The sequence below is a fragment of the Pundamilia nyererei genome, unplaced genomic scaffold (genome assembly GCF_000239375.1).
Source record: "Pundamilia nyererei isolate P.nyererei 1_Seehausen unplaced genomic scaffold, PunNye1.0 scaffold00052, whole genome shotgun sequence".
NCBI classification, from domain to species: domain Eukaryota; kingdom Metazoa; phylum Chordata; class Actinopteri; order Cichliformes; family Cichlidae; genus Pundamilia; species Pundamilia nyererei.
The window spans coordinates 3,169,213-3,184,253 of NW_005187453.1; the positions used below are offsets into that span (position 1 = coordinate 3,169,213).

At 40.3% G+C, this 15,041-nt stretch overlaps 1 protein-coding gene across 4 annotated transcripts in view; it reads right to left on the bottom strand.

The window, feature by feature from the left end:
• The window catches only part of anks1b (ankyrin repeat and sterile alpha motif domain containing 1B), a 167,465-nt gene that overhangs the window by 65,510 nt on the left and 86,914 nt on the right, over positions 1-15,041 (bottom strand). For all 4 annotated transcript variants that reach the window (XM_013910926.1, XM_013910925.1, XM_005733506.1 and 1 more), the window contains exons 10-11: positions 3,016-3,668; positions 2,307-2,429 (exon numbers count right to left, since the gene is read on the bottom strand). In XM_013910926.1, coding sequence (XP_013766380.1) covers positions 2,307-2,429; positions 3,016-3,668 — 776 coding nt within the window. The remainder of the gene's footprint in view (positions 1-2,306; positions 2,430-3,015; positions 3,669-15,041) is intronic.

Below are 15,041 nucleotides of genomic sequence, written 5' to 3' on the forward strand. Positions count from 1 at the left end.
GCAAGCTTCCCGGCAGTGCACTAGTCTTTGCCTTGGTGGCACCAGCCATTTTAGCCAACCTGGTTTTCCATTTTAGGTTGAAACCTCTTCTCACCCACACTCTGTTATTCTTCTCTGTTTTTATGTTGCGGCTTTTGAGCCAGGTCGTAACATAAAGTAAAGTAATGATACATTATTTTTTTTAAAAAAAGAAAAAAAATGACGTGCACAACTACAACTATTTAAATGCAGTTTATTGGCAAGGAGATCATCTGTAAGTCTAAAAGCAGTTGGTTTGGGTCAAGTCGAATCCATTCATCCACCCCAGTATCAAGACATCAAAGCCAATCTGCACAGAAGTGCCTGAGATGTTTTGAATCATCGTTAAACAACAAAGAAGAAGATCACTGGGTGATGGACCAATTAAAATTTGACACTATATTAAATAACACATCAGTCATGGACAATATTATCGGTAATGCCAGAATATGTCTTTGGAGTCCTGTCATGAGGGTCCATTTTTCACAGGCGTACAGAAAGGTAGACAACAGGAAGCACAGCAGGTGAATTTTGGAGCACATACAGATAATCACAGGGTGTTTAGCCAATGTAAAAGTGCAGTTTGTTGTTTTGGTTTGTGAACTTAAATTGTTTTATGTCTATATTGTATATGAGTGTAGACTTGTATATAGTTAAACATGTATATTGTGGGATGACATGTCGAACTCTGAACGTTGGAATTAGAAATAAGGTGGTAGGAACAAAAAAAGTGTAAACTTAGCTGGTGGTCTTAAATTTTGGTATTTCAGCTGCTGTCTTTACCAAAATCTCAAGTTTTAAGCCTTTATCTAATATCATGCAACCAAGATACTTGAAGGTCTTCACCATTTCCTGTCTTGTCCCACTGACTTTGAAATCTAAATTGATACCTTGGATATTGTTGGTTATGAGCTGGGGCAATGCTTTATCAAGATGTTCCAGCATCTTTTCTTGCAAGTTCATCAATATCATCTGCACAATGCAAGTTCTAGCAGATCTACCATAACAATGCACAGTCATTCAAAGCAGGGAATGGTTACCTTTGATGAAATGTCAAATAGTTTGCAGGTCCTAATTCCAAATATGATCAGATGCATTTACTAGATCTACAGCAGATCTCTGGAGTATTTAAGCTTGACATTTTAGCTACCCTACAAAATAAAACTAATGCAACCCATGTTTCATGTGCCAGGCTCAGATTAAGAGACTAATCTGGGTCACTTGAGTTTAGATTTTGACCAAGAAGAACCCCCCCAAATAACCATATTTTTTGTATAAACCAGCATATTGGACTACCTTTCAGCTTGTTGCACTAAAGAGAATGATCTTCAAATCACTGACTGTTATGGAATGTCCCTTGCCACTTCTCTCTTCTCAATAATGCAACACTTTCCTGAGCATGTGATAGATATAGAGCAGCTTTGTTATTTTTTCCTCTGAAATCCCTGTTTACCAACCTTAAATTTCCCCGGGGCCAATCTAACCTTATCTCTTCCTCATGCAGCATGCAATTATCCAGAAAAAGAAATATGAGAACTGTGGAAAATTCCATATGGCAATTCATCATCATCAGGAAGTCATGAGCTGCGTGGAGGAATTAATGAACATGTGCATGCAAATGTGGAAAGGCACGCACAAATGGACTTCCACTGACATGCATTAGAGTTACTTTAAAAATAGAGAGACTAATTAAGGCATCCCCATGATTACGTGTGATGGAACTTGCTTTTCATTTTCTGGGTGTGTCAGGGTGCAACGAGCGCTTTTTTTCTGAGGTGTGAAGAGTGAGCGGAAGTCAATGTGTCTGTGACCCCAAATGGTTATAAGGATCCAAACAGTGGTGTCCAGTCAATGCATCACATCTGTGTCAGAGACCCTTTAATATTGAAAGAACCCTGGGCACAAACACACCAAGACCAAAGCACGCAGCACCCTGGACCGCAGCTCTTTAATAGAAACTAGAAACTGCCTTCTCTCAGATACGTGGGTCTTCCCTGCAGCTTCATCGCTGGTTACAGAACAAAATCAATATGTGAGCATGTTAAATTAGCACTTGGGCTCCTTCTGCACTGTAGTAGCCGAGTGTATTTCAAAAGGAGGAAAAATTGAAGCAGCTCACTGCTGTGGGTGCGGAGTTTTCAACTGTTTCCTGCTGAGACGGTTCACTTGACCAAAATAAATGCAGTGTCAGAGCAGAGGCGCTGACAACTTGGCTTCTTCTTTAATGTTGCAATTGATGCTAAATGTTGGGTGATAAGCTGTGCATGTCAGGAAAACTGTCTTCCTACCTCTTCCCACTCAGCAGTGAAAGACGGCGTTCTCTCCAATCTCCCCTCCGGGCTGGCGCCTTCACGTGGGCTCGGACTTCCAGGGCCCTGGCCCCGTGATCCGGACCCCCAGCTGTGCTCTTCCTGTAAGAAAAAATAATAATAATAAAACCCTTTGTGCTTAATTACTGCACAAATACGAGATGCAAAACAAAAGTTGCCAAATATTTAACCTTAAAAATATGAACAACTAAAACTGAAAATAAGTCCGTTCAGTGCTCATCAAACTTTCAGCTGTAATGGCACTATTTTCATCAAACAGATTATGTATTTAGCTCATGATTTATTTACAATGAATTACAGAAGTCTCAAAAAATGTGCTGCGGCAGAGAACATTGTGACCCAGATTGATGAGTTATCCAATTGGCTGGACTGGTTTCTGCTCTGTTTATGAAGTCACATGACACAGCAAGATGCAAATTATTTTTATATAAGTGAATATTTACGATATTTGCATTTGTGCTCAGTACAACAATACTGGAGACTTCTTTGCTTGTGCAGACGTTTAAAAAGAGTGAAGTTTTACTTATGATGTCAAATGAATTCCCAGAAACACTTGATAAGAAAGACTCTTGTTAATAACTCTTATTAATCTAAATCGCAGAATTCATGTTCTTTTTAGTGCTCTGGCTGCATAGAGAATGACGCTTTTAAGGTAGCGAGAACTTACCTGTATGGGAGACACTGCCACTAGGTTAGAATCAGACTTGGAAAGAGATTTCGAAAGCTGCAGGTCCAACACACTGCGTGGCATGGACCTCATCCTCCCAAGGGTGCAAGCCCTTTCCTCGTAGCCAATCCCAGGTGAACTGTCTTTGGATGTCGCTCCTGTCTGGCTTCCCCGTAAATCTGCAACTTCTCCGTTTTGACCAGAGGAACAAGAGGGTGGGTGGCTCAGGGTAGACCATCCACGAGGCAGATCTACCTGTTCACAGTTTCTGGGTTGGGCCTGGTCCTGGTTGACCTTGGTGTGGAAGATAGTCCGGTACACAACCTGTGGCTTTCGAGTGTCGTTGGCTAAGCTCTGAGAGTATGACTCACTCCCTGGCCGGGAGAAGACCTGACTGGCTCCTCCGCCGATCACAATGCTGAACTCCGGGGTCTGCAGAAAGTTGCTCTGGACATCTGTATTTTTAAAGGATTTGGGGCTGTAAAGGTGGTAAGGTGTATCGGGGGGTTCACAGGCTGGAGAAGATCCATGAAGCAGGCCTGCAAACTCCTCTGGGATGTGGCTCTTCCTGTGGTCCTGTGACAGAGCGTTTGATTTGGAGGACAAGCAGGGAGGAGGAGGAGGAGTCGGGTCTCGCTGATAAGGGATGTCGTCTGCAGACAGGACACATGCACAAAAAAATTTGATTACCATTAACTCAAATTAACCTAAGCATATGCATTGTATTTGAGTCAAATGCCAAAACAATAATACAAATGAATGAATTTATTCCAAGAATACAAGACAGCAAGTATAGAATAAAGGACTCATTAAATAACAGAAAGAGAAAGAAAAGTAAAAACTACACAAGCTGCAAACAGGAAGATAAGAACAGGGTAATGCATCTTCTGCTTCCCTTGTAGAAGACTGTTTGTTTCTCAGAGGAGTAAAAGGGCTCCAGACTTGCATTGTGCACCTCTGCGCCTTCACTGTGTGGGTGCAAATGGCATGCTTGTGCATCTGAACTTACATGTATGCATGAACTCGTCCAGACAGATATTCTCAGCCCATCGATGTGGTTTGAGTATTTTTATTTTATTTTAAAGTGTCAGGGGATGCTTTTAGACGTCCACTCACTCTGTCTGTGTGCAGCAGTTGGAAAGCTGCTTCTGACTCTTTATGTGTGTGTGTGTGTGTGTGTTTGTGTGCGCACGCGTTCTATGTATACTTGACTATTATTGTATCAGTGAATGCTTATAATTACATCTCCATTAGTTACAACTTAAGTCGTGTATGTTTACATGTTCTTTAAAAAGATACGCTCATTAGGAAAAATGTAATTTCACCATAACTGCCACATTCTCAGACTCATGACAAATCTTACACTAAATATGAGAGTGTAGTAAAGGAGAGGCTTAGAATCAAACAAAAACTAGTTAGTTAATTTCTCAGGTTAGAAAGGAGCTGCTCCGCCCCTGCACTGACTTTACTATTAATACCGAGGAACTATAATCCATCTTTCATGTTTTTACACCCACTGTGAAAATAACAGACTTTGACATCCACCAAGCATCTGACTGGCAATTACTTCATTACTGCAAATGCAGTAAAAGCATACCTGTATACAAAAACACACACATAACACAATCAGTCATGGACTGGCCTCCATAGAGCCCAGACCTCAACATTACTGAAACAGTGTGGGATCATCTTTACAGGGAATGAAACAAAAAACAGTCAACATCCAAGGAAGAGCTTTGAATGTCTGAAGGACTATTCCTGAAGACTGCTTAAAGAAATGACAAGAAAGCTGCCTAAGTAAGTTCGGGCTGTGTTGATGAATAAAGTCATACCAAATACTGACTTTCAAGCTCATTAGAATTGTACAGATTCTGTTTTCCCCTTATAAACTGTATCACTTATGTACTTTTATGCTACACCTATTTCCCATTTTTTGAGGGGAAAAAACCCAATAAAAACAACTGATTTCACTGCTTTGCATCCAAGGCAGGTTTCTAAAATCAGATTTCATTTTCCATTCATTTCCTGATTAAACTATAATACTGGTAAGAAAAAGGGTTTATTTCTTGTGTTAGTCGAGCCCCGACCCTCCTTTCGCTCCCTTATCGGTCACTTTGTGTTAAGATTGTGCACCAGGCCAAGGAAACAGTCTGACCATTGATTGATGAAGTATTTTTTTTCCTCACACATAAACACACACACCTAATAACTCTTAACAGTCAAATACAGTTGTTTGAACAAATAGAAAAATTTTACACTCTTGTAATCAAAACTGTCACTGGAATAATAGCATGTACCCTCACCGGCCCACACACACTGAATTTACAATCATTTGACTGCATACCCCCGCTGCCAGCCACATCCTCGACCCACACAAACAGACAGTCAATGTCTTGGTTTGTCAGCCAGTTTTTGCAAGCATTCTCTGACTGCCTTCTGCACAACAAGCCACACATCAATATGCAACAACTGCATAATGGGAGAAGAGAAAGAAAGAGAAAGAAAAGAAAGCGGAAAGAAAGCATAAAGTTGCCAACTAAAATTGCTCACTATGATTGAAACAGGAGATGATTCAGTTCTTCTAAAAACATTATTAATGGGGCCCCTCAAACACAGACATGTTGACTGCACCGCAAAACACACCCATCCACATTTCAGGTAATGAGGGATGAAACCATGACTCATCCTTGAGTATTGCATCTACTGAAAATGTCATTATTTCTTACACAACTGAAAGCATTTCGGATTATTAAGCCCCATCATTTTTCAGGATAAATGGGACAAAGCAGCCAAAAGATTAGTAATCCCCCTGACCTCTGATCTTAATATTTCTCTCTCATTGTCCACAGTGTGTTACTTTGATCGAGCAGAAGCATCCATAAGAAGACATACTTTGAATGGTCTTTCTGAGGGAGGCTCCAAAAGCGAGTCATTCCCCATAGGCCTAGCCATCTCTTATCACTATCTCACACACAGCGAATGCTTACAACATAAAACATAAATGCATCTATTTTAAATTATGTGTCAGAATATTCACATGAGATGCGGTAACTGAATTGGCCCTTAAAAGGCATCATTAAGATCATTCTCCCCTCGCTTTTCTTTCTGTACGTGCCTTTCTCAACCCTGTTATGAATTTCTTTTGCTCCCTTCACTTCCCCTCTTTGTAATAAAAATGAAAAAGTTGGCAACAGGTGAGTCTACCCGTAACTATGGCAACAGCGAGCGCCAGCATCTCTCGCAGTCATCGGGCAGCTGAGTGCCTTTGACCTCCAGGAGAACGAGGGGAAAAGTGTACAGTGGATAAACACGGCAATCAAATCGGCAAGTTGTTTATCGAGACAGAAAACAAACAAAATAACAAAACAAAAGCCGAGCAGATTTTTGATTTAAAGAAAAAAACAGAAGAAAAGTTCTATAAAAAAGTATAAATAGACCAATACGTCTAACAGGCAGCTAACTATGCTTTTCTTTCTTCTTCTTCCCCTGCAAACAATCGATAGATTCCCCCTCTGAGTTGTTTTCACCTTCATTACTTATCCATTCCTGAGTGTCCAGTCTTCACTCACCATCCTCAGTGTCTTTGAGTAAGGCTGTGTGTGTCCGTGTGTGCGTTTCTTACCTGGAGATCCAAGGCTAGTTTCAGCTCTAACTAAAGAGCCGTCAAACTGTGTGCACCCTGCCCTCGCTTAAGTACAGCCAATATCTAGGAATCGCACAACAGCTGCATCACTGCATACCTGCTTTTTATTGCGACACTAGTATGAAAACACACAAATACACACAAGTTGTGGCATGCAACGGGACAGCCCAGGAACTAATCTTCAACTGAAAGCAAACAGCAGCAGCAATGTAAATGTTTGTGCAATAAATACAGATTTGTCATAATTAGAACTAAATGCCAACTGTAAAGGCGGCTGCTGACCGACTTTTAAACACTAAAAGTCTTCACTTGTGCACGTCCTTCTATTTTTCCATAGAGAATAAGCAAAAAATAGAGAGGGAGAGAAATAGAGCTGTATTTACTGTATGTAGTGTACGTTACGTAAATGCTCCTGCTGTTTCTACTACTTTTCATTTATCGGAGTTCTTTAGTGTTATAGCTGCCCAGCACATCCTACAGGTTGTAGATCAATTCAACACACTATTCTTATTCAAAAGAGGTATTGAGTGTATTATGTATTAGGACTGAGAAGTGACTAAATTAAGCTTAATGTAAAATGTCAATATACACACTAAATGTTCAAGATAGCTGGGAGAGAATCCAAATAAATTCATTATAGATTTTTATAGCCAACAAATCAGCAGAAAATGTTAAATTTGTCAACGTCTGGTAAGGAGAAGGCTGGAGTAGATCAACAAAACACTGGAACAAGGGAATTAGCTTTCCTGCTCCAGGCAGACAACAATATTATTGTTGCTGTGGCAAGCACAACCACATCACCTCCACTGTAGTCATGTGCTTACTGATGTAACCAGGTAACCTCCAGGTAACCTAACTCAATGTTTTAAGTGTAAACTAAACCTAACCATGTTATTTTTGTGTTGTAATTTTACCCACGGTGTCTGAGAGCTTTAATTTACTTGTAGGAAAATCCCTTTACCACCTCAAAATGCAGCTGCTTGGGAATAACACTTCCTGAAAGTTCAAATACTTTGGGCCTGCAGCACTGATTTCCTGCGTACAGCCAACATTCTCTGTAGCACTATAAACAGTTTGCATTGGGTTAATTATTCTTTAGAACATACACATATTTACAGAATGTAGCAGACATCATATGGACCAGTAATGAGTTATTTTAAAGTTGTTCATCTGGCTCATAATCCATCGCAAGTCACATGTTATTGTAATGTTAAAAGTACATAAAAAAGTCATTGTTTGGCCATATTACACAAACTAGTGGAACTGAAAACCCACTGAGAAGTTAAGGTAGCTCATAGACGCTCACATCCAGGACAAAGGAATCCCATTTCACTACATACTTTGGAAGGAGGAGTGATTCTTGAGTGCCTGTAGAACGAAGAAGAAGACCCATTAGGTGATCACTATGTTAAAGGTTCTTTAGAAGCTTAGCAGTACTATGAAAGGAGTAGCAATCCTTGTGGGACTGTGGAGGGACAGATGGTCAGCGGATGCCTCAACAGTCTTTGATGAGCAAAGAACCTCAGCTGATTTCGTTTCAGGTAGAAATTCAGCAATAGCTTGCTTTTTTGTTGTTGTTGTTGTTTTCGGCTTGCCCTGCTATGTTGTCAGTGTGCGGGTGGCGGGTCAGAGTGGAACATGGAGCACAATAGTAGAGGACAGCCAGTGAGAGGAGAGGACAGAGTTACTCAAGTTGATGACAAATTGTCAACCTACTGTAGCTAACACTGAACATGGGGGTAGTGGGTGGTGAGTAGGGGTGTGTGAGCTACCTGTCTCTCCGAAGCAGCTGCATCACGGGAAACACTGGATAGCACACTGCCTGACCAAAAAACAAATCGCCACCTGGATTTAACTAAGCAAATAGGTACGAGCCTCTTATAGGTGCATAGGTGATTATCTTTCAGCTGGCAACAAGTTATTTTCAAACTGGTGCAATGAGTTGCTTCTCATTTCATAAACAATCATGTCGAAAGACATCTCGTGGTTGTGGAAAAGATGTTAGTGTGTTTGAGAAGGGTAAAATCATTGGCATGCATCAAGCAGAGAAAATGTCTAAAGAGATTGCAGAAACTACTAAAATTGGGTTGAGAACTGTTCAACGCATTATTAAAAAGTGGAAGGATAGTGGGGACACATCATCTTCCAGGATGATCACGATCAGCGATCACTTAAAGTTTTGGTGAAATCAAATCGTAGAAAAACAACAGAAGAACTCAGGGCTATGTTTAATAGTGAAAGTAAGAGCATTTCCACACGCACAATGCGAAGGGAACTCAAGGGATTGGGAACTAACAGCTGTGTAGCCATAAAAAAAAAAACACTAGTCAGTGAGGCAAACCGGAAAAAAAAGACAATGGGAGAAGGTCATGTGGTCTGTTGAGTCCAGATTTACCCTATTCCAGAGTGATGGGTGCATCAGGCTAAGAAAAGAGGCAGATGAAGTGATGCACCCATCATGCCTAGTGCCTACTGTACAAGCCTGTAGGGGCAGTGCTATGATCTGGGGTTGTTGCAGTCGGTCAGGTCTAGGTTCAGCAACAGTATGTGTTCCAAGAATGAGGTAAGCTGACTATACTGAAGGACCAGGTTATTCCATCAATGGGTTTTTTCTTCCCTGATGGCACAGGCATATTCCAAGATGACAATGCCAGGATTCATCAAGCTCAAATTGTAAAAGAGTGGTTCTGGGAGCATGAGACATCATTTTCACACATGGATTGGCCACCACAGTGTCCAAGACGTGCCGGAGAAGGCTTTGCACAGTGGTCAAACGCTTCCATCATCAACACAAGTTCTTAGTGAAGGTTTAATGCGACACTGGTTGGAAATAAATCTTGTGACATTACAGAAGCTTATCGAAACAATGCCACAGCGATTACGTGTTGAAATCAAAGCTAAAGGTGGTCCAATGAAATATTAGGGTGTGACCTTTTTTTTGGTGGTGACTTTTTTTGGGCCAGGCAGTGTATCTGCTATGAAATTTTGAGACCTCTTTAGTACCATGCTCTAATCTAAAACTGACATGTGATGAGTGAAGAGAAGATATTAATGATATTAATGATTCAGTTTCTGAACAGCTTGTTATAGCAGAACAAACACAGGCTTAACTAATAACACTAACAATGGCTCCGTTTCAACGAGGGAACCCCGTCGGGTATGACTCCGAGCCTCCTTCAAAGGTCTGGAAGTGGTATAAATTAGCATCATTAGTTACACCTGTGCTTTTCCTGCTATGACATCAGATAATCTCATTAAAAAGAGGTACACATGCACGTGCAACCAACCGAATAGGACTCCAAATTAATCTTTGCAAATAAAAAGCAATATTTTTATTTCCTAAGATCCTCTTCAAGCCCAATTGCAGTGGGTTGTAATGTTCAGCAGTGTATCGTGCATGCATTAGCAGCACACTCAGAAGTCAAGTGTTTTTAGTGTGCACACTGACAATTTTGAGTGTTCCCTAAATTCATTGCTTATTCACTGTGTGTACACCGCAAACTCAAAACCCGCTTAGAGCTACTAACATCATATCGAATTTGAAAACTTTTTCCTTTCACCAGCTCATATTAGTAAGTAAAAGTAAGCGTTCTTCCTTAAATGAATATTCTCTTGCAAGTAATCACTTTATAGAAGTAAGATTCAATTCCACAGTGGTGTATAATGCAACCCCGGTCTAAATTAAACCCTCTCTACAGTAAATAAATCTAGTTAAAGCTGAAACAGCTGGAAGACTCAGCATAGCTTGACAAAGAGGCAAGACAATATTCTTTCATTGAGGCATAACAGTTTGCAGGCCAGCACTGAAAGGGAAAACAACCTAGAGCACGAAGCTGAAAAGGTGAAAAATGAATTGCAGAAGATGGAGATGGAGATATGCGGTAGAGAGGTTGAGGGAGGTTATCTAATAGAAAACACATTTTAAAAGGAAAGGCAAATGAGTAATGCACAGGCATACTGTCGCAATAAAACAACTAACCAAAACACAGAAGAAAGGTTGACAAATGGCAGCGAGGCTGGTGTAAAGTGAGGGGGAAGGCTAGGGGCACAGACCAGTGACTGACAGGCAGACAGAGTGTGTGAAAGCGGCTAGAGAAATAAGGGAGTGACAGAATGAAGGATTGAGTGATTGAGGGAGGAGGGGTGAGGGAGAGGGAGGAGGGGTGAGGGAGAGAAATGAAAGGGTAAGGATACAGGGCTGGAGGTTATATATCAAAACTGCAGAAAATAAGAGTAAGGCTTGATCTATCATAATAAAGTCGGCCAATCTACAAAGTATCGGAGCAGTCCACTGCAAGTTGAGTTTCTACTGCAAACTCTATCAGAAATCTAATAAAGCCTTTTTCATTATTGATTCTTACACGGACAGGTCAAAAAAAGTTGCGGCGAGAGGTCTCAACACATCTTATTTTGTTGACTAATCTCTACAAGGGACAGTGCAGGTGTATGCAGACGGTCGCACAAACTCACCATCTTCTCATACAATGGGGTGTTTTTCTTTCTGTGTGAGGTAGCAGGAGGGGCTGGGAAACGATCCCAACATCTGATAGCGTTGCGTTCATTGCTCCATCTCATGTGGCGCCGCACTGACTGTTATTAAAAACTACAGAGTAATATCTGAACTGTCAGTCATTCCTGAGATTAAAGACTGAGCCCTACTTTCTAAGCACCACAGGCCTGGATAAATCATTATCAGCTCCCGGAGCCTTGGGTACTAAGCTTACATTAGGTTAGTCTTAGGCTAGGCGAGCAAACCCTCCCTCATCTGAGTGGGACTGTAAAAGTCTGCTCGGACTTATGATGATGAAAGCAAATGATTTGATGCCATTGATTTAAGAAAATGTTAAAGCAACATGGGATTCAGTGGGTTACATGTGAGAGCTAGATAAATGTTTCCTTCAATGGTTGTTGGAAATGTCAGAATCATTAGCTAAGGTCCCGCAAGTACACTTAACAAGAAACAGAAAGGTTTCAGTTGTACTCTTCCAGCTTTACACCAAATGTTTAAGAACCTGGGGATTCAAAACCACACAAGGGATTACAAAGGAAAAATGACCTACAGTGTTTGCTTTTAACTCCTACTTGTGTCACAGGATTGAACATAGCATAACATAATGACTAATCTTCTGACAGGTCCCATACTATAGGATGACTCTTGACTCTCGGAAAAAAAACTCAGAAAGGTTACATTGTGGTTTTTAAAATATGACTACAATTTGCTCGAGAAAAGGTCTGTTGTTTAAAATATTCACCAGTGTTATTTGTGGATTTATAGAGATGGAATATGTCTCGATTATGTTTCAATTAGCTTCTGGTCCTCACTCTCCAATGCACCTGTCCTTCAAACTCAAGTCAGCCTGATTCACTATCCTACAGAGCTAATATCATCCTATATGTATTTACAGTGCTTTACAATTTTGTTTAGACAACCTGTCCTTAAAAAAAGGCAAAAAAAATTGTAGAAATCTGTCAAAAACTTGTTTAAACTAAAAATGATATTGTTATTTATTAGGCAAATAGCAGACTGAATTCACATTTTTATGTCAAAATAAAAATGGCACACTGGTCCTCACTTCAAATAAGAAATTAATCAGGCATATCATTCTCCACAAAAATATTCTTATCTTCAAGAATACAATAAATAACTGTAATTGGGCATCTTAATTAAATAATAATAATAATGCTAATAATGATGATAAATTCACAGATTAAAAACAATAATTATATTTTAGCATTTATATTATAATTTCAATTAAAGAGCTGGGAAATTACACAAGCATAAGAAAGATTTTGGTAATTACCAATGCTGTTCATTTAGGCCAGCTGTGGGATAGACCTCACACTGGGTGCTGGTCTAAGAAATGTGTTACTGTATATAGTCATTATAAATGCATTGGTAAATGGTAAATGGTAAATGGCCTGTATTTATATAGCGCTTTTCTAGTCCATAGGACCCCAAAGCGCTTTACATATCCAGTCATCCACCCATTCACGCACACATTCACACACTGGTGATAGCAAGCTACATTGTAGCCACAGCCACCCTGGGGCGCACTGACAGAGGCGAGGCTGCCGGACACTGGCGCCACCGGGCCCTCTGACCACCACCAGTAGGCGACGGGTGAAGTGTCTTGCCCAAGGACACAACGACCGAGACTGTCCAAGCCGGGGCTCGAACCGGCAACCTTCCGATTGCAAGGCAAACTCCCAACTCTTGAGCCACGATCGCCCATTATACACTTGCATTTTAAATGGATTATGGCAAAAATAACTTGGCTTACCAAATTAACAGATACTTAGAATTCACTGTTACACATATTGATATAAAATGTATTCATTTACTTCCAAAGATACGTACTCATTAATATAAAAGAATAGGAAACTCATTTAGACACTTATTTAGAGATATGCATGTGACACTTGGACACAAGGTAGAAAGCACCCAGTAACACCACTCTACTGTGGTTATCTTGGATTTAAGCAAATTTAGTGTTTGTAGCTCCTTACATGGCTTATTCCACATAATACATCACACAAAATCATGAGGCTGATAATCGCCTTTATCTTCATCGTATTTAACTATTTTAGTTCACCATACATGGCTAATTGGTTTTAAACCACACCCCATTATGTTCGGCTGTTCGGTTGGACATTTCTTGTTCTCAGTGGAGATTACACCTTTACTGCATTTTTTGTTTGTGTCAGATCAAATCTGAATCCCAAATTCTGTAACAGGCTTGTCACCATCATTTCCTGCACTTTATTATAGCTGGCTGTTCTGATGTGAGTATTAATATTACACTGAACACAACAGTATTTATGATTTCCAGCCTAAGCCTCCGTGGTGCAGGGTCTCTGAATTCCACCAAACTCCTAAATTATCACGCTATCACGTTGTCTGTAAAAATTAAAATCATCACTATGTTTTCACAGCTTGTGAAAGATGATGCCTGCTGCCCAGAAAATTAAAGCGCCTCCACGATCCTAATCAACAAATTAGTTTTTAGGTTAGGTGGTCGCCAATTTGGTACCTTAGGTGAATTTCAGTCTATTACACATACTAAAAAGACTGGAAACTACCGAGACATTGTCATGGACAAGTGTGTGTGTGTGTGTGCATTTGTGAGGTTTCTAACAAACACGAATGTCAAGTTAATATTAGACTGTATTTTCAATATCCTCTTTATTTCTCATACACACCCAAAAGCAAGCGAGCAAAACAATAAGAAGACAATGAATGGCAAACAGTTCTTATCTGAGTTATGGGTTAAGGGGCATTTTCCTTATCTTCATCTTTTCATGCTGAAAGTTGGCCTCGGGTTTGTGACACTAGAGCTAGCGCCACACTAACAGGTGCAAACAGGTCAGGCTAAACTCTGCCCCGTGGGTAGCGGAGAAGCGATAGGGATTCCCTGCTGAGAGCGTTACTTCATTACTGAGAGCCTGTACGTATCTAAACCCAGCCTTAAGGCAGAGAGGGGCCAGTCTGGAGATATTGAATTCACACTTTCACTCGTAACTCAAATATGCAGAGGGTTTTTTTTTTTTTGCCACAGTGACTGTCTTTTGTCTGCTAAAACCCATTTTTTCAGGTCTTCTCAAGTTGAGAATGATGGCAGTCACTGAAATTTCATTCATTCAGCTTATGTGAGACAGGAGGGGATGGTGACAGTTAAATGACTAATACGAGATCAGCAGTGATTAGAAATTTAGATTTTATATATACGTGCTATCCAAAAATCACATAAATGCTTAACAGCTTTAGAGATTTTCAGAATACAAAAGGGAACTTCGCAAATTAAAATGTAGTCACCGATCATCTTAGTGTTTATATAAAGAGATCCAATGGTCACAAACTCACAAAAGGTACCGATTTTTCAAGTCAAGCTTTCTTTACCACCCTTCAAAGTCAGCACATTTCCAGGAAGTCTAAATGCTGCCTTTCTTTCAAATGCTACAGGACTCTTTAGTAGGTACAACTTACTAATATCAGGCTGGAAAGCCTTCAGAACTGCCTTAATGCTTCATTCTATAGATTTAGCAAAGTGTGGGAAGCAGCACACCCATGATGAGAATCTCCTGTTAAACTACATACAAAAATGTGTTGTTGGATTGAGATCTGGTGCCTGTGGAGGCCATTTAAATACTAATGTTTCTGAACTCATTGTCATGTTCAAGGAAGCAGGATCTGGACTTTCTGACATGGTGCATTGTGGCCATAAAGGGATGGAAATGGTTAGCAGCAACACTCGGGTCCAAGGTCTTCCCAAAAAAAAAAAAAAATCCCCCCACATCACCAGTTAATACAAGGCATGACAGATCCATGATCTCATGTTGTTTACACCATTACGCCATTATTCTGAGCCTAATATTTAAATGTGCA